The 26511-nt window shown below is 39.8% G+C and overlaps 4 protein-coding genes across 4 annotated transcripts; 3 read left to right on the top strand and 1 right to left on the bottom strand.

Annotated features, from left to right (window-relative positions):
* The first annotated feature begins 301 nt into the window (after positions 1-301).
* On the top strand, positions 302-4525 carry LOC140275199 (glutathione S-transferase A-like). The gene is made up of 6 exons (XM_072370614.1): positions 302-591; positions 1364-1429; positions 1539-1644; positions 3889-4007; positions 4098-4186; positions 4273-4525. Exons 1-6 carry the CDS (start codon positions 424-426, stop codon positions 4403-4405), a joined length of 681 nt encoding a protein of 226 aa, XP_072226715.1. The 5' UTR covers positions 302-423; the 3' UTR covers positions 4406-4525.
* A 3452-nt stretch (positions 4526-7977) lies between these two features.
* Positions 7978-10273, top strand: LOC140274794 (glutathione S-transferase A-like). The gene is made up of 6 exons (XM_072370158.1): positions 7978-8241; positions 8424-8489; positions 8679-8784; positions 9541-9656; positions 9784-9869; positions 9979-10273. Exons 1-6 carry the CDS (start codon positions 8074-8076, stop codon positions 10106-10108), a joined length of 672 nt encoding a protein of 223 aa, XP_072226259.1. The 5' UTR covers positions 7978-8073; the 3' UTR covers positions 10109-10273.
* A 926-nt stretch (positions 10274-11199) lies between these two features.
* Positions 11200-15698, top strand: LOC140274777 (coagulation factor XI-like). The gene is made up of 9 exons (XM_072370136.1): positions 11200-11331; positions 11436-11592; positions 12271-12380; positions 12477-12639; positions 13621-13739; positions 13832-13964; positions 14221-14327; positions 15145-15304; positions 15477-15698. The coding sequence occupies exons 1-9, from the start codon at positions 11271-11273 to the stop codon at positions 15586-15588; spliced, it is 1122 nt and encodes a 373-aa protein (XP_072226237.1). The 5' UTR covers positions 11200-11270; the 3' UTR covers positions 15589-15698.
* A 6558-nt stretch (positions 15699-22256) lies between these two features.
* Positions 22257-25985, bottom strand: heyl (hes related family bHLH transcription factor with YRPW motif like). Its single transcript, XM_072370976.1, has 5 exons — positions 25559-25985; positions 23740-23806; positions 23572-23655; positions 23371-23452; positions 22257-23245 (listed from the first exon to the last, which is right to left on the bottom strand). The coding sequence occupies exons 1-5, from the start codon at positions 25636-25638 to the stop codon at positions 22566-22568; spliced, it is 993 nt and encodes a 330-aa protein (XP_072227077.1). The 5' UTR covers positions 25639-25985; the 3' UTR covers positions 22257-22565.
* Positions 25986-26511: the final 526 nt, after the last annotated feature.

The raw sequence follows: 26511 nt of genomic DNA, 5'->3' as shown, positions 1-26511 counted from the left end.
ATCTCCTATAACTAAAGCCACTAACTGGCTCTTATTTCAGCGGTTTCTGGGTATTACTGATCATTCTAATGAGTAGTTGCAACCAGTGAATGTCTGTAAATAAAAGAAGCTGGAGGCATAATTCATACTGAAGTAGGCAATGGATTCAGCAGTGCAGTTTCTGAATAGTAGGGAAGATATATTTACAGTCAAATCATGCTGATTTGGACCAACAAAATGAAAGTTTGTAGAGGAGTGTGGTCGAGCTAGTACTGAGTCACTGATTGTTGGCAATAGCTCAAAAATGGTTAAAGTCCACCAACCATATGTGGACAATCCGAACTTGCTTTAAAGATGCATTTGTGAAGCCGCATAGACGCACTCGTCGTCCTCCTTACACCACAGTAACTACCGCTGTGAGGTCCAAGAGTCCACTTTGAAATCATGGCCAAGAACATGACCCTGCTGTGGGGCTCCGGCTCTCCTCCCTGCTGGAGAGTGATGATTGCTCTGGAAGAGAAGAAGCTGCAGGGATACAACCAAACACTGCTGTCCTTTGACAAAATGGAGCACAAGTCCCAGGAAGTGTTAGATATAAATCCCAGGGGCCAGGTAAGGAGTCTTTGGAAAACCATGCAAACACCAAAGCAAAGAAATGAGAAATCGCTCCGTGCTGATGGATAAGTAATAAAAGCAAAGTGCAAACTGAAAGCATAAATCACAGAGGTAACAGATAAACTGATAAAATTGTCGGCAGCAGGTTTTGCTGGTTGAAACTAACTGTTGCTATACAGGAGAAATGACTCGCTCGTGTAGATGAACAAATGAAACAGAGCTATCGGTGTCACTATACTGTCGAGAGGCGCGTTAATTGTACAGATAAACACTGGAAACTGCTGGCTTATAGTATGCATGAATAGTTGAAATCATTTTGCTGCCAGTTCCTAATCAAAGAGAGAAAAGAGTTGAAATAATAATCTAAAAGTGAATGATGAATGATTAAAGCAGTGAGTTCACTATGAATAGTGAATAAACTGTGAATAAACGGTAAAACCATAAGTCATGTATAGAGTAAAAAGGAATGGATATATTTCTGAAAAAAATTCTAGACAAAAAGACTGATGTTAAACTGACAGTGCATTTACCTGACTCACAATTAGTTGCTGAAAAAGGTCCAAAATAAGCTCAAATTAAAAGCATTGATTGGTGAGAGGAGGTGGTTCAGATCAAGTAGTTTGGGAACCACTGTGATGTGGCACAACACTTTGGCTAAATTAGCTACAAGTAGCTCCAGCCAACTCAAGAGGTGCTCTAGCACCTAAATATGATTGTAACTCAGAGCAGCTGTTAATCCTTAAATATTCTTTTACACTCTTTTTTTCAGGTTCCGTCTTTCAAACATGGAGACATGATTGTGAATGAATCCTGTGCAGCCTGTTTTTACTTGGAGGTGAGAGAGCCAATCCTTCAGCTAGAGGTTTCAGTTAAAAAAATAATTGCAAATGGTAGTTTCAACGGTTTGAATGGGTTTTTTTTGTCTGTTTCTCTATCTTTGTTAGAGCCAGTTCAAGTCTCAGGGAAACAAACTGATCCCAGACAAAGCAGAAGAACAAGCACGCATGTACCACCGCATGTTTGAGGGTCTCCAATTCTACGAAAAATTCAGTAAGAAGAAAGATTCCGAATCAGAATTTTGATTCAACTCTGTGTGTGCTATTCTGTCACTTTATTCTTTTTGATATAAAGATGTGGAGTAGAGAGCCCTGCACAGAACTGTTTTCTTAAAAATGTTTTGCCTGCTCCTGCTGGATTTCTGACTGTTACTGAATATCCCAACTATTCACAAACTAGTTCAATTGATTTTTGATTTTTTTTCCATTTAATGTGATAAACATGTTTGCAAAAGAGAAAACTGTCCAGGGGCCTGTACTACAAAGCACATTTAGTGGCTAATTGAGGTACCTTCAGATTCAATTCTGGGTTTCTCTTAATATATCAGGTTGTATCACCAAAAGCAACTCATACAGGAAAGAGATCAACACATTCGCCTTCAGACCGATTGTGATTGGACAGTGAGACAGTCTCAGTCTGATTCTCTGACAATGTGCTTTTACCGAGAAGATTCTTTGTGAAAGATACGTCAGCAAAAGAGAATACTTAGTTTAAAACCAAGACCGATTACTCTCAAACTTGTGTCTGTTGACTTTTACTGAACCTGAATGATTTACTCACTGTCTTCTCCTGAAGTGCAGCGTATCACACTCGTCAAATCGAGTCTAAACATGTCTGTATGTTTATGTTCATATCCATATCTACACTATTAAATGTTTTAAAACTAGGCTAACTGGGTTACTGGACCATTACAAATCTTTTTATTGTAGTTCCTGGGTGATGAGGGGAAAAAAAAGAACTTAGATATTCACTGTAATCCCACTGGCTGCTTTTAAATCCCTTTTTCTGTTTGTTGTTTCTTTGGAGCAGCTATAACAGCCAGCATTGCATCGGCAGAGTACACAATTGCACACCATCAGATCTAGATCCTCATGCTTTATCAATGTTGCAGTGATACTGATCAGATAAATCTACACATTCACATAGTCAGCATTTTTTCCTGTGATCTCTCCTTCCTGATTTGGCTGCAGCGATCAGATTGGACATCTGATAACAGCCCTGTGTTTTGGAAAAACTGGTTTGATTTATCGAGTTGATAACCAGCATCGTAGTACTGCTCCTTTTTTTTACTCCAGCCATCCTGCTCTGCACTGAACTCCACCAGTACTGGTGTTACCAGATCAGGTGACAGAAACAACACTCTGATCTATGAAAGCAAGCTCAGAATAAGCAATGGTGTTCTTTAACAAAACAAGTCTTAAGTTACTTATAGAAAACTGACCTGGCAACTTATGAGCCTAGAGCATACGCTGTAGAGAGGGTGTGGATGTTGCAAAATGCTGCTGCGAGTACAGTAATAATCTGATTAAGTGTAAGTGTATATTAAGTATACATGCCAATAAGATCTAGGTTAAAATAGTCCTTAAGGTGCATTATTTTCAAGACCCAGTACACATTTGCTACAAGTAAATGTAAATCAATATGTATAATGTTGTTTATAGACTGTCACAGTGTCAAATGGACAAAATAGAAACTCCACAATAGTTGTCCTTCATAATTAATTCAGATACTTTTCAGTCTTTTGATAGAAATACATGTGTAGGAGTGAGAGGAGTTATGAACATGTTTGTATCCCTGTTTGCATGGGTAAATGGTCCAGATTTCATCAGAGGATTCCAACTCCTGAAATTTGACCTCCTGGCCCTGCTGCGCACCAGACGTTTCCTGTATTGTGCTCAAGTGGGATTCCACGGTTGAGGCTGCTCTCTGTTCTAGCTTGATTGAGTTGCACAACGGCCGTACCGTGACATGGAGCACGTTGCCAGACATGATAAACTGAAAAATCTGCTCTCTGCCTGACAAAACTAAAAACAGAAGAGATTGTTAGAATCTGTTAAAATTGCAGAAAAGTTACCATATCATCACAAAAAATCTTTACAATAAGACAAGTGAACAATAACATTCATATGTCCTAAACACTACTGTAAGGTATTGTTAGTTTAAAAAAATGTTATTTTGTAGGTATTGCAAGTATTTGAGGATGATCAAGTTGCACATCAAGGGAAGTTACCCTTAGCCAGATATATATATATATATATCATTACATATAAATACATATTTATCACAGCTTTATTCACAGCTTTTGAGTTAGAGTTAGTGCTAAAGTGGGCATAGAGGCTAGGTTATGGTTAGGGCTAGCATCTGGGGTATATTGTCCACAAACAATAGAAGTATTTAAATGTTCAGCTGTACAAGCTTGTTGTTTGTGTGTAATCTAAATGTTTTCCCTCTTTCCAGTCTCATTTGCTTATTATGACTGGTTTGTCCCTGAAGATGAGAGGCATGACTCGGCTCTGAAGAGAAACGGAGAAGCCCTGGGAGCTGAGCTCAAACTCTGGGAGGGTTACCTGCAGAAGGTGCGCGAACGAACGGCACAAACAGAAATCGACTCAACATAAAGCCATGTATTCAGACCTGTGGAACTTTTCTCTTTTCTTTCCCTCAAGCTGGGCTCGGGCTCTCACCTGGCAGGGCCATCTTTCTCCTTGGCAGATGTGGTCGTTTTTCCAACGGTTGCTTTCCTTTTCAGATTTGGGTAAGGGAGGCAGAAAAGTGAGAAAACGTCCTGTTTGCATTTGCTTGAGGTTACACCAATTAATCAACTTTTGTTCTGTACTGTAGATTGTCTGCACAGCGTTACCCCAAACTGGGAGAGTATTACGCGATGTTGAAGGACAGGCCGAGCATCAAAGCCAGCTGGCCTCCTCACTGGCTGGAGAACCCCAAGGGTCGAGACACAATGAAAGACATCTGAAACACATACATTTCATTGCATTTGTAAAACCATGTTTTCGTTTGCTTTTTACAACATCGATTTGACGTATTAGATATATTGTTTGATATATTTTAGCTTGCTCAGAGATTTTTCAAATGTTGAAAAAGAAAGTGTTCAATAAATAGTATTACAATGACACATACGTTGTTGTTCTTTGTCAAAATTTTAATTAAACTCTGATTTCTGTCAATTTTTGACTAAGGTAATTGGTCAATTTATGTTAAGCTGTATGTAAAGTGATGTTTGAAATGTAACAGACTTTTGCTTGCAGCAGATAAAATGTCACATTATGACAACATCTTTGCACCATATACATTAAACATACATCTAACTTAAATTATTTAATGTGTATGTATTCAGTTCTTTAATGTGAAACCCCTCAGTTTGGATCTGATACTGCTAGTTACTTTCAGAAATCATATGATGTCATCTACACCTGTTGAGAAAGATCTCAAATTCTGGAACACAGCTAAATAAACAGCCCCAAAATACTCTAAATTCAGATTAGGGTTGAGTTTAGAATAATACTGAAAACTTTCACAGAGCACTCGCTCAAATAAATAAAAAGAAGGAATTACTCCGATGAGAAAAGACTAACATTGAAGTTGTTGGACGCCACTGTGCTGCAAACTTAGCACCTCTACAAACTACAGAGAAGTTTGGGGATTTTAATTAGGATGGCCTGAGGAAAGTTTGTGAGGAAAACTTGCTTCAATCATATTGAGAATTAAGGCTGGGATGGAGATTTGCCTCTCAGCATGACCATGGCGACACATGCATCACTCTGATCTGATTTGACCTCTTCTTATAGAAGGCTTTGCAAATAAGATGTACACCAAGGCAACACTGGACTCACAGTTTCACAGCCTCGTATTTCAGATTTCAATGTACAGAAAGTCTGATTTGTGCTCTGACCTCCATTATTTAAGGGTTCTTTTCATTTGTCCAACAGATGCTTGTCCACAAGGGAAAGTAAACATGAATATGAAGTATGCTGTGTTGCATTTTGTGAATCGATTTATCAGACATTTCTCAGCGGTTTGTGATTGCGGGAACAGTTTGACATTAGATGTTTTTTTTTAATGAAGGGAAGCATGCTGGGATAATCCCTGACTGTTGGTGGTAGTTGAAATTATTGTAATTTCCCACAGTGATGACATGCAGGATGTATCAGTGTCTATGATGTGGATTATTAATTAAAAAAAGCATCGTAAGAGAAAATGTGAAGTTTTGAGCACAAGGTTGCTGGTGTATGGGGATATATTGTGTCTGACGACAGAGAAAGTAGGCAAATGCCCATTTGAATACTTTTGAATACTAGCTCAAATGGCCTGTGTTGTCAGGACTTTGCATAAATCCCAGTGTTCAATAGTGTGTCCTTTGTATGATTTGCATTTTATACTGAATGTGCTGCCTCCTGGAGAATCAACACCATGCTATGTGTCAGCTGTATTACTTTTAAATAGTAGAACCTATGTGTGATTTTTGTTGAAATGTTTTTTTTTCTGTTCAGTAAACATTGATTCATATCATTCACAAACAGGTAGAGCAGCACCAGAAGACATTCTTGCATTCTTGTGTGCACTTGGGGCTTCCTTTATGTCTTTCCATCTGATCCAGCTACTTTAATTTGGCCAAATACTGTATACTTAATTGATTGTACAATCCATATCTGCAAAACAAACTGAGCTACTGAAAGACTTCCTACAAGCCCTGCTTTATATCTAAAGAAATAGCCTAAAAGTTGTTTAAAATTTTACTTTTTTTTGTGAAGATACAAGTTCTGACTAAGGTTTAGAGTCATGATTTAGAGTTTGAAGCATGCTGGTGTGTTTGCTGTGTGTATCATAGAACTACAATGCAGCTCTGTGTGTGTTCTCATCCATTCTTTTAACCTTTATTTATACAGGGTTGGTGAATGAAGCAGTCGTTCTCTTTACAATGGGTGCACAAAGGAGACTAGCATTAAATTGAACAGGCATAGAGTAAACGAAAAATAAAGGATGCCATTTAAACTGAGAAAGGGTGAACAGGAACATAGTTTTGTGAAAATGCCCCCCGAAAGGCCAAACCTTTCCACCTGTTCCTCTCTACTGCACGTTCCGCCAAAAGAAAAGGTTTTTGTTTTGCTGTCAAAGCAAACATGAAATAAGCCTCTCTCACGCACACTCACAGGAAATACTCATCGGGACTCATTAGACTCTAGCCTGCATACTGATAAACACTTGGGTGGAGTTTTTCTCTTTCAGTGGCAAGAACTTCAAATGGAAAAAAAACAGATGAGGTAAAAAAAAACAAAGCTTAAAATGTTGTTGTTGAAAGAGACATTTTCTTTACAACACATAAAGTTGTGATGATGATGATGATCTTGTGATATCTGGAGGAGTTTTTCTGTCAACACGTTGTTTTTCTGAGGCTACAGCAGACTAAAATAATCAGAGTTAGTGCTACAGAGTGCAAACTCTATCAAACACTTAGGAAACAGTTTGTTTTTTCAAACATTCCGCTACCAAAGACAGGTTAAAAAAACTGCCAACATGCACAATGAGCTTGCACCGTGTGCTGATTTCTTCCATTGAGATAACACCTTATAAGGTGCATATAAGCACCTTATACAGTATGTGCATATATGTTACCTATCACTTGTAAGATAAATCAGATTGGTGGTGTCAGTTACACTATAGGCTTGTGTTTGTTTGTGCAAGGATACTCATTTTTAGTGTGTGCAGGAGAGAATGAAAAGTGCTGAGTCACTATGAGCTGTCAGGATTTTGTGCACATGCAACAGTAAGACAGAACCCAATTTTACGTGTTAAGATGAAAACTATGCAGAGGGACAATTCTGTCAGTTATTAAAAGATGAACATTTTCATAGTTGTGTTTGCAGGTATGAAAAAAGGAGTAAAACTTGCACGATAGAGCCGCTGCAATGACAAGATCCTTATTCATCTTGCAATGGCTCAACTAGAGGGAGTACAGATGGAAATGTAACCCAAATACTTATATTGTTACCTTCAATTGAGCACACACTTTTTCTTGAGGCTTGACTGTTTTTATTAAAAAATGTTTTATAAAGATTTCTCACCATGACAAACAACGGTTTAATGTTCAGGTTGGACTGTAAAGAGTTTGCTCTGTATTAATGATAATTTCAATAGGTACCATTACATTTTCCACTCTTATATCAAATTGAACGTCTTTGATTTTGAATTGGAGTTTTTCACTTTTCCCCATACTGCACTGAAAATCAAAGAGCAGCAATGCAAAGCAAGAGAAGTCTCCGCCTCTCACAAAACTTTAGCATTCCTTTTGGATACAAGCAGATGGGACCATAATCCTCTGAATTAGGTGTTGATTTAAACAGAACAGATGGAAGTTCTAGACTTTAACTGTCACGTCATTTTGCTCTGCATGACCAGAAGGAGTGCAGTTTCACGTCTTTAGAATGAATGTGAACCATCTCAACGGTCTTGAGTCACTGATCTTTGGTCATAAAAAAAAATGGGATGGGACATTCTTCCTCCAATCCGGATGTTGAGCGTCGGAGCTTGTTATAAAACCAGGCTTGTGCAGCATTCTAGACTCATTCCTCACCTCCTTCACCAGCATACCTTCATCTGTTAGCGGCAACAGTCCACTCTGTAACTATGGCCAAGGACATGACTCTGCTTTGGGGCTCTGGCTCTCCTCCCTGCTGGAGGGTGCAGGTCACTCTGGAGGAGAAGAACCTGCAGGGATACAACCAGAAACAGCTTTCCTTTGAGAAAATGGAGCACAAGTCGCAGCAAGTTTTAGATATCAATCCCAGGGGGCAGGTAAGTTCATTTCCTGCTTTTCATTACTTTAGAAATCATTCAAACTCTTATAGAAATAATGTCATTGTATGTTTGTCCTGAAGTGCATTGACTCACATACACTTTCTGATGCAAATAGGAATGCTTAAACCTAGAATAATTAATTCTAAGTTATACCTTTCTGCTATCTTCCTGCCTTCAAGCTTCCTGCCTTCAAACATGGGAACAATGTCCTGAATGAGTCCTACGCTGCCTGCTTGTACCTGGAGGTGAGAACCTGCCTTGGCCCTGCATAAAGTTTTATTCAGCCAAATGTTACCAAGGGGTTAATGAGTGGGAGGGTTGCTCAACCTTGCATGCCTCACAAAGCCTTGCAGACAATAAGACATCCTACACCGCAGAGGAAAAGAAACCGGAGCTCTTCATAACAGCTGCTCTTTTCATGTATCCAACAACAGAACCAGTTCAAGTCACAGGGAAACAAACTGATCCCTGACTGCCCCGCTGAGGTGGCACTCATGTACCAGCGCATGTTTGAGGGCCTCTCGCTCGGCGAAAAAATGGGTATGTATGTCCTGACATGTAAAAAAAAATTGTATCAGCGTTCTGCAAGGCCAGGCATACCGTTTGACCCTGAAAATCCAACTTCTACCACTCTTTCTCGACAATACCGCCATAATGTCATAATGAGTTGCTGTTGTTGTCACTCGGAGGTATTCCTTGAGAGACCTGGAACCGCATTACTCTTGGCAACATCAAACGCCAATCCGCCACCTTAAAGCCACTGAGACGCAATGTCTTCAGTCAGCCTCCTCAGAGGCAGCCTAACATCAGCCGCTCCGGAGACCAAACTGGTTCAAAACACATGCCATCCACTAATGAGCTCTGCACAATTAAGGCATGACGCAATGCAGCAATTCCATAGAGCGCAACCCTCACAACAGGCAGAGATAATGAAAGGTCATAAATGAATCCCACAAAGGATCACATGCTCAGACTGGCTTGCACTGCTGCTAAGTCACAAGATATAGCACTCCCATTTTGTTTTTGCGGGGGAGGGGTGAAAATATAAGAGTTGAGCTCCCAGTCACTTACAATCAACTTGGGCACAGCAGGGTCAAAGTATTTTATATACAGTATGTAACTGATATCACGCAATATCCTGAATGATCCCACCCACTGCTGCTAAAGGGAAATGAAAGTGATTAGCACATGTGGGTGTGATTGTTGTCCAGTGAGCAGACATATTTTATTGATATCACTCAAAGTTGTCATGCTTCATGAGTGGCTTTAACTAAATGACTGTTGGACATTTTACAGCGAACGTGATCTATTACAACTGGAAGGTCCCAGAGGGAGAGAGGCACGACTCTGCTGTGAAGAGAAACAGAGAGGCTCTAAAAGCTGAGCTCAAAATGTGGGAGGGGTACCTACAGGTAGGTCCTCAGCAGCATTTTGTGTTTTGACTTGTCTTCCTAACTTGCTCTAACTCTTATCTCAATAAGTGATTCACAACTTGTATGCAGAATGAACCTAATATCATTGTTTTGCTCTGACTTTCAGGGATCAGGCAGTTTCCTCGCAGGAAAGACCTTTTCACTGGCTGATGTAATCGTTTACCCAGCGATTGCTTATGTCTTCCGTTTTGGGTAAGCAGGTCGAATGATCAGAAATAATTTCTGGTCCAACGATGAATAGATGGATAACCAATAATGAATGCTAGAAAATGTCCCACACCAACGCTTCTTCTGTCTTTAGGTTATCAGAGGAGCATTTCCCTAAACTGGCAGCTTACTATAACAGTCTGAAGAGCAGACCCAGCATCAAAGCCACCTGGCCTCCTACCTGGAAGGAGACACCAGGACAGGAGATGCTGAAAGACCTCTGAGATTCAAACTTTGAATCTGCTGTTATGTTATTATGTAACCACTCCTTGCTTTGCACTTTTTCTCTCACCTTTGCTGTGCTTGATAATTTTCTAAAGTAAATTACATGTGACTTACTTTATGGAAGGTTCTCTGAGGAAGAAAAATAAACTGAAAAATGAATTCCAGTTGTGTCTGTTTTTATTATTTTCAGTTCATTATCCACACAGACCCTTACTTCAGCCTATTTGCACTTCTGATGTTTTATTAGGTCTGTGTTAGGGGCCATAAGTTGGTTAGATGCTATTGAAATGTGGCTGGAGTTTCTTGACACATATCTGGTCTGTCATGGCAAGCGACACAATATCCAAATAGCCAATGCTATTTTCAACAGCAGTGTCTTAGACTGCATTCCTGATATTAAGAATGATTTGAATCAATAGGTTGTTCCAAGCCCCACCACTGGTTAAAAAGCAAACTTTTTGAGGAAACCTGCAAACCATCAAAACAGAATGAACCAACTAACTTCATGTGATGTAATACAACTCTCAGTTGCACTCTCTTACCTTCTAAGCATTTTTAATTTGTCTGGGTTCTTTAGTTTTACATACTGCTAACACATGAGTCACAATTGCTCTCCAAACATGCCACCTTTAATCTTAATGGGGACCGAATGCTTAATTATTATTTTTCTTTGAGAAAATAAGATGACAGATCAAAACTAAATAAAACACTGTCCTCAGGTCTTGGTGCCACAGAGCACTCATACATTGTTTTTTAATGAGAACTTTACGTAACACAGTAAGTTGAAAAGAGGTCAAACTTCAACTATGTTGTGCAAAGTCTGGCACAGCTGCAATTTTTAGTTAAATACAGATAAATACATTTTAAAAAACGATAGGAGGGAAGGATTACAATTATTAAAGTGTTTGATATGTTCTCAGGACATACATTTTTATTCAAATATCAAAACTATATCAAAGCATTAGTTTCTGTTCTTGTTTGTTGCTCTTTGGATTGGACCACTGCAAGCAAGTCATCGATGGTGTCCCTTATCAACTGTGTAAACAGAACGTCACAACATTGCAAAATTGTCCTTTGGCTAACTTGCATTTGCTGAGCCATTTCTTTGACAGTAGCTTTGGTTCAGTAGCTTAATTCTCTTCAGGATATCAGCAGTAAAAGATGGTTATCCATTTGGTTTTATTGGGCCTGCTGTCTCTCTGCAGTCTTTCCTTTAGTCAAAGTAAAACATACACTGTGCAGTATTTTGTGATGAAAGAACTGGCTTTATTTTTGTATTTCTTATTTGTGTACGTGTAAATTTTGTCTCTTTTATCTTTTCTCCAGCATGTCAACCTGAGTTCCTGGAGAATGTGGATTTTCCAGGATCAGATATAACATTTCTGTACTCTCCTGATGTGGAGCACTGTCAGCTGCTGTGCACCCAGCACCCTTCGTGCCTCTTCTTTACTTTCATTCGAGCTGACTGGACCAAAGATGAAAGGTATTACATTGACAGAGTCACACAAGGGAAGCGTTAAAAGTTTTTTAGTTTTTTTTTAAATGCTTTCAGAAAATAAAACATTGACAATACATCTTGAATTGTACAAACTCGAAAGCTTAATGAAACCAAAGATCAGCAAAATTATGTGTACTTTAAGAGGCAAAAAAAAGTAAAAAATGCATTAGATATTTTTGCTTTTTGCTTAATTGCATTATAGACTTTATGAAGAGTGGGACTATTTTTTAAATAAATCTGGATTTTGTTCTTATGTATTGATTTTGCAGAGATATTCTTTTCTATATTGTTTTTTGTTGCAACTGTGAGGGTGCATTGAAAAAAAAATATAGAAATAGAAATAAAATATACAAATATATATTCCTCATCTCCTTCACCGGTATATCTTCATCTGTTAGCGGCAATAGTCCACTCTGTAACTATGGCCAAGGACATGACTCTGCTTTGGGGCTCTGGCTCTCCTCCCTGCTGGAGGGTGCAGGTCACTCTGGAGGAGATATATATATATATATATATATATATATATATATATATATATATATATATATATATACACAAATCTAAAAAACAATACATACATGTATGTATGTATATATCTATATATATAAATAGATATATACATAAGCAAAATGAAACTTGAAAACTTTCACCTCGTCTTTTCAGGCACTTCTACTGCTATCTCAAATCCACTACATCTGGAAAGCCCAATTCTCAGACTCCACTACAAGGCGTCACATCTGGCTTTTCTCTCAAACTCTGCAACCCCGACTCAGGTAGGCTCACAACCATAACCATTGCTCATGTTGTAGTCATGTTATGTCCACCTTCAGCTTCACAGTCTTTGTCTGTGTTACTGTTCTCTGTGCCAGAACCTTGTCTGTCTCAGGTGTACCAGAATGTGGACTTCTTTGGATCAGACTACAAATCCTTGTTCACAACAGACTATGAGGAGTGTCAGAGAGCCTGCACTCAGGATCCCGCCTGCCAGTTCTTTACTTTTCTAAATGGGGATTTCACACCACAGATTTACAGGCAAATATGGATTACATAGTGTTACAGTATTATATATGTTGTGTTGCTAAAATGTTTTCTTATTTTTAAGCAAGGTCTTGTGAAGGGACAAGTAATGTCCACATTTAAGATAAACCTCAGTATAGAAAGGTTTGTGGGATTAACTGTTTATAAAGGAGAAAGTAATATTATAAACAGTTACCAACTTGTACTATGTCCTGGCTAAAGAAGTCACACTATGACAGAAATTTAAACAAGATCAGATGTGAATATCTATAACTGATGGTAAGTAAGTGAATGTTTTAAGTGAAAAAACAAACAAAACAAAACACAAGAACATACTAATAAAGCTCAGGCAGTGTCAGCAGATCCACAGACACAGTTTGATACTATAACCAACCCCAAGGGGGCAGCCACATTCTCCTTTTGCATCCCCACTTGGATATGGAATAATAAGAGTGCCACAAAAAATAAGAAATGTTAAAGCAAATGAAAAATAAACAAGGGAATATGTACAGAAACAAATGAACAAATGTGTAAATATAAAGCCAAATAGATTTAAAAAAGGACTAGTAAAATAAAGTATGTCATCATTGAGTTCTTGTATGTAAATTACGTTTTCACTACATTTTCTAATTTACTTATTCATTCATGAATTTAGGCCTTGTAAATGTAATATACTGTAGATAAACTATTGTGTTTATTCATAGCATCAAATATGTTCATATTTTGAGGTACATTTAAGGTGGAATAAGTGATAGATGCAGTATCCTTTTTACACAACTTATGCTTAAATCTGAAAAGAGAAGAAGAAATGAGTGACATCATGTGGCTCCTTTTTTAAACATGACAAAGTACCTGCAGATATTATTTCTCCCTGTTAGAAAATACAGTAAGTGAATACATTAAGTGTAATGAAGACAGTGTAGCTCTGGCTAAATGATCTTTACTGGATGATGTAGTAGTCATAAGTTAACAGTGTCATTTCTTGATCTGTTCTAGGTATAAGTGTCATCTTAAATTCAGCTGGAACGTACCTAGGACTCCCATTGTAGAAAGAAAGGCTGGCGTCATATCTGGATTTTCCCTAAAAACAACAAAAACTCAACACCTTCATGCAGGTACACAGTCATAGCTATAGTCTTGGCTTTAGGGCAACTGTCTGCACTTATTTGTACACGTTTACTGGTTGTATTGCCTTTGTTTAATACAGATTGTCAGAACAAGTTTTTCCCAGTCACTGACATCGAAGGAAGTGACCTTCAGATGCTGAAGGCTGTCTCTCCTGAACACTGTCAGTTCCTGTGCTCTGCTCATCCACAGTGCACCTACTTTTCTTTTCTCAGGTACTATAAGTTCCTCATAGAGTGAAATAAATGTATTCATTCATTTATTTATTATAATTATTTTTACATATACCACTTTTAACAAATAGTGTAATATTCAACATACAGCGAGTGGTTATTAATATCATTGGTGCTCATTCAAGCATTATCCTAACTGTACTTGACTGACTGATTCCACTTTTCAGTAAATTCTGTTCTCTCTTCATAAGGCAGAATTTAGAAACGTCTATTCAGATAATTTTCTTTATTTTTGCAGTAATGAATTCAACTGTTATTTAAAGAACAATCCAAATGAAATGGTGGCCAAACCAAAAGAGGGAATCACCTCAGGAATGCCAGCACGCTTCTGCCAGCTTGATGACAGTATGTAGCACTATTAAGCACATAGACTATGTGACAGTATACCCTGCTGTAGCCATGTCTCTGTATTGCACATAATAATCCATTCCTGATATTCCCGGTTTGTCTTCGTCAACGTTCCAAACAAGTTATTATTTGCCTGTGACCTCACATTCCCGTTGATTATTGTAAGAAAAGATGGTTTAAATTTTCTCTTCCTTTGTCTCCATTTTGCTTCTCGTTTACATCCTCTTCCACTTGTCTGGATTTGGGGTTTTATTCCAGGCATTATTTGGCTTTGGGAAAGCTGCTCCATCTTATAAACAACTCTGCTGCATCGTTACTCATAGGAACAGATTTTAAAAAGTGCCAGAATTACTGGTTGGACCACATCCAAACCCATGCTGAAAACTCTTTCTTAAGTTATAATTTTAACAGAAAAAGGCTCAAAATACAAAGACATATTCCCAGTCAACAGCATGGGTCATTGGGTGCTAATTCCATTCAGTCTGTTAGATGGTCAGTCATTTTCAACTTGAATCATCACTTTAAGAATCAAACATTTCTAGATCAGTTGGCCCAACATTTTTCTGTCATGGAGTTCTGAATCCAGCAAAAGGCCATTTTTATGTCATAGTGACTTTCATCATTTGACTTTAATAATTTATAATAACACTTTACTGGACGTTGGACAAGTTCAAGAAGCTAATATTTCAGATTTGGTTATTGTAAAGTCTAATATTAATCTAACCGTAACCAATCTGGACGTGAATATCTGGCATATTCGCATTGTTAGTCTCGTGTGCTGCAGAAATTTAACCATATTCATCTCTGTTAACAGACTGGGCTAAGGTGGCATATGAAGAACTAGATTTCCGAGGTTCTGACATTAAATTTGAATTGATGGAAAATGCTCAAACCTGTCAGAAAACCTGCACTGAAGATCCTAACTGCCAATTCTACACATACGTGAATGAAAACTTTTCTGATCGTAATTACTGGTACAGTATTTCTTATTTAACCTGCTTAAACACAAGTCATGTAAAATATGTATTTGTTATTAAAATATTTTTTGGATATAATGCATGATTTAACATTTATTAATCAGGTGATAGATACTCCATACTAAGTCATTTGTGCTTAATCAAAAATGTTGTTGATTTTGTGTTGTAGGCGCCGCTGCTATCTGAAGCGCGTCATCACCATGGCTTCTCCTGCCAAAGTTAATCAACTGGCCAATGTGGTGTCAGGCTTCTCCAAGAGGAACTGTGTGACAGCACTCTAAAAGACAGAGAGGGTTCAGTAGAGAGAAATATTCTGTCTCTCTTCACAGTTTTACTGTTCGTGTGGGTTTGTGTGTGTAAATGAGAGCAGTAAAACAGTCAAGATAATTCAGCATTGATATATTTTTTTCTATCTGTATAAAATCCTGAGCCTCCTGGACCCATTAATTATTATTTGTATTCAACTGGAAGCCAATGAAGATAAGCAATAATTAGATGAGTATTATCTCTCTGATAATTCTCATCCAAACTTGTGTAGGAAGGGGAACAGAGAACCGGCTCCCAGTGGTTGGATTCCGTGGAACCGTTAATCCCGCCTGCCTAACGACCCCGTTTATAGGTTCTGCTAACGTTTGACGCATTTGCGCGATGACGTCATGTGTACGCTTTTTATTTTGGCTCAGAATGTTTCTGACATGGCGTCGAGGCAGTAGCGCTCCAAAGTTTGGTTATATTTCACCACAAAGGACAATACCAGGGTCAGTTGCAACACGTGCAGAGCTTTGATCACATAAAAGGGGGGAAATACCTCAAACTTGCTGAAACATTTGACCACACAGCAAATTACTTTGCACGAATGTAAAGTCTTTGACACCTGCTAATCGATAGTGGCAACTCTCGGGGGAGCCTGTGGCACAGTGTCTCAAACGTCCCAGGTAACTTCCAGGTCCTGTTGATTGTAATAATGTTAGCGAATGTATGAATAATTTCCATCTGATATTAACATTTAGTTGACGTGGACGGCAAGAGTGAGGCAGGCTCCTGCATACCTGTAGCTACCCCTTTCATCGATGCTGGGAAAAGTAAAATGACAGAGGCGAAAATAGATAAAATGTTGGTGCATACTTGAATGAAAGTGTGAATGAAAGTGGTACTATATATAGTACCATTTGTACTATATATAACTGGATGAGAGAAAGAACCGATAAGGAACCAAATCGATAAGCAATATCGATAATAATAACCAGAATTGCTAAATTCATAACAATTCCCATCCCTAAACTTGTGCTACGTTATTTTGGATCGGCTAGAGGCTTTTAAAAGTGTTTTGGAGACGTCTTTAAAGTCAAGAGCAATAGTAAATTGAGACAGTGGTGTTGCTAATGTTTTATCACAATAGTGAAAGTATGGCGTGCCAAAGCCCCTCAAAATATCACTATGGACAAAGGTGATGACATCAAGCCACTTATATCTGAATCTAGAGGCAGAAAATACTCACCCAATTCTGTTGTGTATGAGGAAAACTCATTAAATAACAAAATCTGCATCCATTTTCAAGCAAACCTATCTGTGAGAATATCAAAATGTCTGACACAAACCACATTTTTCAAACCATATTTTCAAGGATTTTACAAATAAAGGGGAAATTGGTAATTGGTCTGTAATTTGCAAGGAGATTTGCAGCCAACACTGATCCTGGAGATGAAACTCCACAATGCATAGCAGTAACAAACCAAAAGGGAATAAACTGAGAGGGAGCAAGCTCAAGCCAGATAGGAAGTCTTATCTGCAATCATTCTTGGGGAGCTTGAAATAAGCACTGGACCTTGACTTAGTTTTATTGACTAAATTAAAAGAGTAAGAGGATCCCCAGGATTTGTTCGAGTTTGCAGTAGCAGACACAGCTTTCTGTTTCTGCCACCAGCAGGTGGTCACCAGCAGGTGGCAGAAATACTCACCAGCTTTCACATAAAGGCATCAGCTGGCTGCTGCAGGCAACTGTTTCTTTACCTAAACAGGGTAGTAGATTGTTAGAATTAGCAACACCGTAAAGGTTAACAAAGCTTGTTTGATATCAAATATGCCTTTTAAATATACACACATGTATGATATAAAGCTGTGTGCCAAGAGTGAGCCAGACTGTTATGCCCTGTCAGGGGGTGGCCAAGACACTACATGAACAGTCTCAAACCATAGCAGTTACAACACCCCCTTTCCCAAAAAATAAAACATCCCTACAATGTGTTATTCGATGAAAAAAAAAGAGCCTTATAAACAATCACAGCAGTTTATTAACTACCAAAAACACACTCCAGCCCCTATCTTAACATTAGGATGTTGACTCTGTTGTAAAATTGTTGCGATTCATTCAATAATTATATTGTGCTATAGGCCAACTAGTTATTCCTACCCTCCACAATACTTTATTACTTTACTCATCATTACAGCTGTTTTTTGCCTGACAAAAAATGATGGCTCCTAGCTTGAGACTGAAAGTTTATTTCTGCCTTTAAACGGCTTGATTTCATTCAAGAGTCTCATATTTTCAAGGCTATATCATGCCCAGCCTATAGGACAGGCAGCGATAGCTGTTCTTCTCTACTACAGACTAGATTAAGGAGGTTTATAGGGTAATTGGCAGTAGATCTCCCATATTCAAACGCCGAGTTATGTCAGATGATCTGGACTGAGGATCCCAACAGCCAGTTTTACAGCTACGTCATCAACCAGATGAGTAATGCATGCACACGTTTTAATTATCAAGAGACCAAGAAGCTCCAAAATGAATTCTAAATTAGATGTTTACGGACTAAGGTAGTATATATGTAGAATTCATCATTGTGCATAGCTGACAATGCATTTGTTGCTGAAATCACAGGCGCCTCTGTTGTCTGAAGAGTGTCAAGATGACAATGAAATCCCACACCATGTAATGTAAAGTCAAGACCATCTACACCGAGACTACAGAGTAACCAAGATTAAATTGTACTGAGACTGAGGCCCAACCAGGAAAACTTGAAAAACTGTGTACCTGAAATATGTCAGTTATGATAAACATATTTTACAAACAATTGCATGAGAAAGTAATTATTGTTCAGTGACTGCATCGTCTAATTTTCCCACAAAAATATGAATGAAAGGTGAAAGAAAAAAAGGCCAATGAGATTGTTTTGCTGTTGTGTATAGGAATGTTTTAATGAGCTAAACTTTAATATTACTAAGAAGAAAAAACGTGAAGCTGGTGTATTTCTTTTGTTTGAATTTTGGTTGAAACAAAAGCGTTCTGTCAATGCAATTCCTACTTTATTTGGAATTTGTAGTTTGCACTTTTGTAAATATGACAGCAGGGGTCACTCAACTACATATAAACCACCTTAATCCAACTCAGGGTGGAGGAGCCTGGAGTCTATCCCAGCTGTCATTTGAAGAGAGGCAGGATACACCCTGGACAGGTCGCCAGTCCAATACAGCCAGGTGTATACTGGCCAGACATTTTCTCAGTAATATCTTATTTGTCTGGTTTTGCTGTGTTTGTGATGGCAATTTTGCATTTGTTTTTTAGGTTTATAGACTGAATTACATTACTATTACTGCAGTGTGATTGGTAGACATAGTCTGTCACAGTAGATGCTAAATTTATATATTTGGTTGTTTGGAAGGGGTGGATTATGCTTACCCTGAAGTTAATCCAATAGTTATAATAATCCAATAATCTAAAAAAAAAAAAGAAAATAATGATAATCTATTATGAAACTAAAAATCGATTAAAAACTCACGTCTTTCACAAAAAATAAAAAGAATCATGACCTTAAAACAGCTTGAGGTATGACACAGTCGTTTTCGTCTTATTCAGTATAAGACGATCCTTGAATGAGCAAATCCAGCCTTGTACACATTTCCACCTGCCAACAGATGACAGTGACCTTACCTGTTCAATCTGTCTCTGCTATGCTGTGGTTTGTTCTCTGAAACAAAGAGAAAACTGAGCACTTCTATCACTTTTCACAATATAAGGAATGCACTGCTAGTGGCTTGCCACAGCTGGAGCTTCTAGCAGCTAGGGTGGCCTGCTTTGCAGTGACCCTGGCTGACCTTTGTGGCCATGGATGCTGCCGGCTGTAGCTGCAAGACAGCCACGAGCGTTACTGGCTAGACTGGCCTTTATTCGCAGCTTAGCAGTAACTGCTATGGCTAGATGGGCTTGTAGCAACTACAATGCAAGAGCCACAGCTCAACCAGCTGGCCCTGTCCAATTTTATTGCAAGCGACAGATAATGAGTACATTAGAATTTGTATTCTTCCACTTGCATGTGATCTTTGCTGTTAAAGTAAAGTTAAGTTAGTAAGTACGTTATTTTATTTAAAGTCACTGTTGTAGCAATACTGGATGTTAGTGGCTGCTCAGAGAAGCTGGACAACTTTTCCTCATAGATTGCTCTAGTTTCTCATTTCATCAGTTTGCACACAATGCATGTACATTAGCTCTAAAGACCCACCCCACAAGTAGGCAGAACGGGTTCCTCCATTCCTCCAGTGTTCTGCATGGGACGTATGAGCTGTCTGACCTCTTTATCTGAGACTGTGCTGCAGGGCTGTGCAGACCTTTGGAGGGGCAGGGACTCCAAAAAATAAAAAATAAATAAAGAGAAGACACATGGAACAAGATTTGAAAGAGATGGAATCTATTAACCTATTACCATTATGGGAACAGTCAGGTGAATTATTATGCATGGTAGCAGGCTTATATCAAGGAAAGGGGAACTTTTGAGCGAACAAGGCTACTGCCAGCCAGGATTGGACAGGAAACATATTACCCAATGTGAAAATGTATTTTGTAAACGATGTTCTTTCTCTTAGTTATTTTCAGCTCATTTTCAGAGCTAAGCTGCAATATTATGGGAATGGAATTGAGCAATAATAAGTTTAATCTAGCAATTTCAAAATCATGTTTGTTTAAAAGGCCCTGAAAATATATTATTCAAATAAAATGAAATAAGATAAACCTTTATTCATTTTTCAACATCAGCTGAATAGTTTGGAGATCATAAATAACCGTCACCATTAAAGTGACCTCCATGCACCGTTTCTTCACGTGAAACTTTACGTGACAGCCATAGCTGACATTCCGCTTTGGTGGCAGCAGATATTTTAATTTATAAATAAATTATTATTTAATCAAAATATGAATTGAAGCGTTGTTAAAAAAAATGTTCACTAATTGTTAAAATTTCAAAGGTCCTCTCAAAAGGGCACTTTGGACATTAAGAGGCAGAGGCTCAAGCTCCTAAAGCAACCCCTTCTGTACATGCGTGCTATGCTGATTAGTGGCTGGTTTTGTCCAAGGTATCTCTTGTAGCCTATAAAAATGTTCTCACTTCCCTCCCTTCTTCTCCCTTCTACCTCCACCCTGCTGACTGAGCCCTCCTCTTTTCCTATTTCAGCTTCCATATTCCTTTTCCTCATATACACAACACTTCCCTCCTTCTTCCTCTGTTGTTCCCTTCCCTCCCTCCTTGCTGCTCCCTCTTCGCCTTCCCTCCCCCCGTGGGAAATCCAGTGCAGTGTGACTGTGGTTGTCCTTCCTGGAAGCTGTGGTGGTGACTCTGGCTCCTCCGCTCAGAGGCTAGAATAGTGCCAGCCAGCTTGTGTGTGTGTGTGTTGTCTGTGTGTGTAACCATGCATGTGTGCACGCACCCTTCACAAACATTCCACCACCATACCGTCCGTCTGACCGCCAGCCGGCCTCGCACGAGAGCCACGCCATCACCGCGGTTCAGTCCTGACGCCAGTCCTGAATACTCACATTACACACACGCGCGCGCGTGCGCACACACCCACACACACACACACGCATAAACAAAACATTCAGTAAAGCACACACACACACACACAAAGGGAATGAAAGAGCTCAACACTGGCTCAAGCACACACTAGCACACTCACATAAACAATATGCACTTGCGGAACACACACATTTTTGGACCCCAGACCACAAGCATTGCATCCTGAAGTAGATAAAAGCGCTTGCCTGCAGTAAACACACAAAAGTCTTCTCTCATCCCGAGCAAACGGCTTTGGTGAAGCACGGCACAAATAATCTTCTAAAGAAACAACTCTTTGCAACTATCATTCATCACTGTTTGGGGATGACTTGTGTGCTCTGTATGCGATGGCCAACTCTCTATGATTCACACCATTTCTTAAAGCTTCACAGTCCCTCTCATCTACCCCTAACCCTGTCTCCCACCCTAACAATGTTATTGAACGTCTACACCGAATCAGTCACTTGACCACAGCCCTTCAGATCTTTTCCTTTGTCTTCCCCTCTCTTCATTCCTCCCTCTTGCCCTCATCTTTACTGTCTGTCCATTGTTGAGGAGACAGTGGCTCAGACAAACAGGGAGAGAAGATATCCGCTGGTGTACCACAAGATTGGAGAGAAAGAATGGCAAAGAGACAGCGGAGGAGAGGAAGATACATGGGCTGATATGAGGGTAAAGTTAATTACAGGGGAATGTCAATTAGAGGGCACAGTGATGGGTCTGTTTGCCTCGCCGCGGCATCCCAAAAACATCACCATCTCCCACCATGTTTATCCTCCGCAGCCACGAGACCACAGCTCCCACCAGCCTTCACTGGAGACAGCTTACATGCTGAAAGGGGTTATGGCTGGAGAACATGCAGTGTTTGCAGACTTGAGTGATATGGATAAATGGGGAACATAGGCTTTTTTTCAATATCTTTTTACCAATGCTTTGCTGTTTGTATCGACAGTAGCTTCAAATATATGCTTGCATGAACTCAAACAGCCTCAGAAAAAACAGAGTACGTGCACAACAGTAAAGGCACTTTGTGTTTATGAAGGCTTTGTCAAACATTCTTCAGAAATGGAAATTTTGATCAGATGTATAAATGTTTTACAAAAAAAAAATATCACAGTTCAAAGATCAGTAAAAACCCAAACCATCTGAGTTTATTACTGTGTATATGGCTCTGCTGGGTACTCTATGTCTATAACTCTCAGTCAAGAACATGAATTATTCTAGTCTATTCCTTTACATTCCATCATATGTGATTGTAGTAATCTGAAACTTCACTCATCCTCTGATATGGCTTTTAGAGTCCCTCAAAAGCAGAGACAATCATCAAAGGTTCAATGTGTCTTTCCCCGAAGGTATCATATTTGCTACATGGTGCATATGGAAGCTCCATGTCCACCGGACAGAGTTTGTTTGGAAGACGAACTCAGAGGTGATCCTCAGAAAGCTCCGATTTCAGTCCCCCATCCCGAGGCTGCCTTGGCTGATCCACTCAAGCCCCTGCGCTGGGCTGTGGGAGACCCCAGAGGTGCAAAGGGCCGGAAAGAGACTTGTGTAGGGGCAGAGGATGATGAAGTAGAAGCGGAGGTAGAAGGAGAGGAAGATGAAGGAGTGGGAAGAGGTAGAGGCGAAACCCTGGTGGTGCTGTGAGGGGAAGGTTGGGTCAGTCTGGAGGGGGCCAGGGTTGAAGACGCTGTGAGAGAGGGCAACCTGTGGACAGAGGCCAGAGCTGATGGCGCAAGGAGTGGTGGTGCACCCTGCTGGCAGCCAGCTAGGGGAGCGAGGCGGAGAGAGGCAGGTGACGGGTAGCTCCCCAGTAGGGCGAGATCTCTTCGCCCACCAGAGAAAGGGGATGAGGAGGGAGCAGGTGAGCCTGGAGCGATCTGAGGGAAGGGGGTCCAGGTCCAAGGAGGGAAGGGCAGGGTGGAAGCAGGTGGCGACTGAAGGAGGAGAGGGTCCAGCTCACTTGCACAATGGGAGAGGTGGGAGACAAGGCGAGCTCCAATAGGATCTGGGGAATCTCCCTCCAGTGAGCTGAGGTACCGTACCACTTCTCCAACACACTCCCTGAAGCCCAGGGTCCTGTAGTCAACTGCCAGAGCCCTTGCATCAAAGTATCCTGAGAGGGAACAACAGAATTAGTCTTAGAATGAGTAGTCAAAAACAAAGAAAAAAAGGACTTCTTTTTGAGCCATTCTAATTTCTCTGTCCATCAATGTTTCAAGAACTTTTGTGTCCTTGTACCTTTTCCTCCCATGGCATGCAGCAGTTTCAGATGGTCCACAGTCATCTGCAGAATCTCTGCTTTCTCCAATTTGGAGGAACCCTTGAGGCAAAATTGTCAACATTTTAATCCATACCACACTGATTTATGGAGCTGATGTCATTATCCACTTATGAAAGTGATTTAAAACATTTTTTCAAGAAATTCTTATAAGCAAATACCTGTTTCTCAAATGCACTGGGCACCAGCCTCCGCAGTTCTGACAGGCTGTGGTTGATCCGGTCTCTGCGCCTTTTCTCTATGATCTACAGAACAAAAGGAGCTTAGGGGCGTTCAGAGCCAACCAAAGAGAGTGGAATAAAAAGATGAAGATCCAAGGGTCTACTCACCCCTCTTCTCTTCTTTCGGGCCAGAATCTGCGAGGCGCTGCCTGGAGACATGGACCCAGTGACTGGGCTGTATCGTGGAGATAGAGAAAAAACAGAGAAGATGAGAGAGTTGCATTTACAGAGAAAAAATGCTGGAACTTTGAGTCTCCTGCATGTTGTTATTATTACTCTCCTTAATCTGACACAGAGACAGGATGGCACATCAGCTCTCTTCAATCTAATTTGTTTTTTGGGCACAGAACAGCGTAGGAAAGCAGGGAAGATGAGAATAGTTTTTAGTTTAATGCGTTTTTGGACATTAGTGTCAGTGAAATGATATGCTGTTCTCCTTTCCATTCAAGTGAAAGCACTTTTAGAAAGATGATTATATAGCCTTGGGGCGATGCTTTCGCTCGCATGGAGCTCCGACATGCAGCATGGGAGCTGAGCTCCTCCAAGTACAGTCACTCAATATGGATTGTGTTTGTTTGTAAACTCTCATCTTACAGGCCTGAAAGAGCTTGACAGCTTGGAGTTTCCTTCAAACTGCCCCACCAGACTTATTTCATGTCTATTAGATTTTAACATGAGGCCTGCCAACTCAGCTGAGTGTTTTTGTTTAGGTTTATGTTTGATGGGGCTGACTTGAAAAGGCAGAGCTGTCTTCTGTTTGCATGTCACACAGCAGTTTAATTAATCAAAACCGTCTTCAGTGTTACTGGCTTGCTTAGAATTTGTGATGTAAACGGTACGTCAGTGAGCAAATTTTTCTACACCAATGTTGCAAATGCACTTTCACAAATGTTTCCCAGAATCCAGATGTGTGTAGTTCTAGCCAAGAAACATATGAACCTCAATGAATTATTGACTTTTAAAAAGACTGGGCTGTGTTCAGAGTCATTTTATCGCTTATCGGTCATTTTCCGCAACACTGAAACAAGTCATATGAACTGGTCTGGGCTTAAGGAGCTTGGCATTGTAGGTCACTTTTGCATTGAGGGGTTCAAAGAGCCGTTCTTTCAGAAGTATTTCAGTTTGTGCCAATAAGCACAAGGAATGAAAACACACAAAAAAAAACAGTTTCCTGTGTCAGCTTACAACAAACCTGACAAGATTAATGCACTTTAGAAACTCTCGAAAAACTATACAAATATTAAATTATTTGAAAAAAGTCCTTCTTTGTTGCTCTAGTGTTCATTTAAAATGTTATCTGTTTAAGTTAAGAATAAAACATGACTTATAGATGCCTGAAGTCTGCATAACAATAAGTTAAAATTTCAAAATAACCTGAGGTATTTAATACATTCCAAAAATGTTATCCATGCATTTAATATAATCATATTTAATTTATTAAATACATTAAAAATATATTTTTTATGACCTTATCCCATCTTAGTATATCTCCCACAAATGTTGCCTTGTATTTTTGTAATGAATTTTATGTGTTGACTGACATTTATCTAAAAGCGCTGGAAAGCGGTGTTTCGTTGAACACAATGAAAACTTATTTTTGAATTAACGATTGTGACAGATTTCAACTCCGGCTCATTAGACAGCTTTTGTGTCGCTGTAAAAACTTTGGTCTAAATGCTGAAAGCTTTGAAGAATGTGAAAAGCTAATTCTTCATTGCTTTATGTATTTTCTAGATACCACATCAGCCTCTGGGAGCCTCTTTCCCACAGTCTTTGAACTTGAATGATGCGTAACACCCACATCTCGCTGCAAGACATGTTTAGAGTAAATGTATCTTGAGCCACTAAAAGCAGCAGTATAATTTCCCTGTAAAGTGTGATTGGAGGGAACGTGTTTCAGCCTCAGGTGTGGTTGGCAGATGCTCACCAATAGCTGTCTTCTTGTCCCACGTCAATAAACTCGTCTGTGTCCGAGTCTGGGGAGCTGTAGTCGTGAGGTCTCTTCATTTCTCTGGCCTTTCCTCCCTGGCTGGACGGATGATGATCGATGGTTAGGTACACGGATATATGAGTCTTGTTGGTTGCTCTCTGTGCTTCTTGAAGGCACTAAACACTGTCAAGCTTCTCCCTGCGTGCCCCTCACTCTCAGCACAAGTCTGTCTTGTGCTCTTATAAAAGCCTTGTTGTCCTTAGTTACTTCGTGTCACTTGCGTTTGTTTCTTTTGTTGTTTCTTCATGTGCCCTCAGTCCTTTTCTGTGTGAGTCAGTGGTGCCACTTGATCAACCCCCAAGGGCCCATGACAACTAAGAAAATTCACAAGCTGCTTTAGTCTTTTACTCCATCAGTGGCATCCAATCATAGTTTATTTCCTTGTTATGTCTCTCTTGGCTCACTCTCTCCGTCACAGCCACCCAATGACAAAATAGGACTTTGCCAGTTGGGGCAGGGCTGCCAGTTTCGGCTCCCCCGCCTCCTCTCCCTGTACCTCCTCCCTCCCTTTAATCTACCCTTCCCTGGCTTGTCACCCTCCTTCCCTTCCACCACACCCCCCTCAGTCCCATCTTTCCACCCTTTTGCTCAGTCATCCTCAGTCAATTAGCCTCCAAACTCGTCCTGCTTTCCTTCCTTCCTATTTTCTATCCTCCTTTCTCTTTGTCTTTCTCAGCTCTTTTTAATTTTGTCCAACAATGGCAGCAGGAGGTGGGGGAGGAGAGAAGAGAGGACTGTGGGAATTATGAACTGGGAGAGAGTTGGGATGATGCACTCTGCCTAAAACTCACACAGGTGAATTGGAGAATCTCGTAACGAAGCTACTTTTTGGAAGTATGTTATTGAAAAAAAAACGCAGTGATCAGCAACACACCCTGTGAGAAATTGGA

Source organism: Leuresthes tenuis, unplaced genomic scaffold (genome assembly GCF_036924035.1).
Source record: "Leuresthes tenuis unplaced genomic scaffold, fLeuTen1.0.hap1 SCAF_18, whole genome shotgun sequence".
NCBI classification, from domain to species: domain Eukaryota; kingdom Metazoa; phylum Chordata; class Actinopteri; order Atheriniformes; family Atherinopsidae; genus Leuresthes; species Leuresthes tenuis.
This window is presented reverse-complemented; position numbering and strand designations above follow the sequence as displayed.

What these genes read in the sequence shown, in the direction of transcription:
- LOC140275199 (XM_072370614.1), top strand. Translation starts at nt 424, where the DNA reads ATGGCCAAGAACATGACCCTGCTGTGGGGCTCCGGCTCTCCTCCCTGC. An exon ending in ATATAAATCCCAGGGGCCAG is followed by an intron (nt 592 to 1,363) that starts GTAAGGAGTCTT and finishes TCTTTTTTTCAG; the next exon opens with GTTCCGTCTTTCAAACATGG. An exon ending in CCAATTCTACGAAAAATTCA is followed by an intron (nt 1,645 to 3,888) that starts GTAAGAAGAAAG and finishes CCCTCTTTCCAG; the next exon opens with TCTCATTTGCTTATTATGAC.
- LOC140274794 (XM_072370158.1), top strand. Translation starts at nt 8,074, where the DNA reads ATGGCCAAGGACATGACTCTGCTTTGGGGCTCTGGCTCTCCTCCCTGC. An exon ending in CTGCCTGCTTGTACCTGGAG is followed by an intron (nt 8,490 to 8,678) that starts GTGAGAACCTGC and finishes ATCCAACAACAG; the next exon opens with AACCAGTTCAAGTCACAGGG. An exon ending in CTCGCTCGGCGAAAAAATGG is followed by an intron (nt 8,785 to 9,540) that starts GTATGTATGTCC and finishes GACATTTTACAG; the next exon opens with CGAACGTGATCTATTACAAC.
- LOC140274777 (XM_072370136.1), top strand. Translation starts at nt 11,271, where the DNA reads ATGGTTATCCATTTGGTTTTATTGGGCCTGCTGTCTCTCTGCAGTCTT. An exon ending in CAGTCTTTCCTTTAGTCAAA is followed by an intron (nt 11,332 to 11,435) that starts GTAAAACATACA and finishes TCTTTTCTCCAG; the next exon opens with CATGTCAACCTGAGTTCCTG. An exon ending in ACTCTGCAACCCCGACTCAG is followed by an intron (nt 12,381 to 12,476) that starts GTAGGCTCACAA and finishes TCTCTGTGCCAG; the next exon opens with AACCTTGTCTGTCTCAGGTG.
- heyl (XM_072370976.1), bottom strand. Translation starts at nt 25,638, where the DNA reads ATGAAGAGACCTCACGACTACAGCTCCCCAGACTCGGACACAGACGAG. An exon ending in GGACAAGAAGACAGCTATTG is followed by an intron (nt 23,807 to 25,558) that starts GTGAGCATCTGC and finishes TCCACGATACAG; the next exon opens with CCCAGTCACTGGGTCCATGT. An exon ending in CCCGAAAGAAGAGAAGAGGG is followed by an intron (nt 23,656 to 23,739) that starts GTGAGTAGACCC and finishes TTTGTTCTGTAG; the next exon opens with ATCATAGAGAAAAGGCGCAG.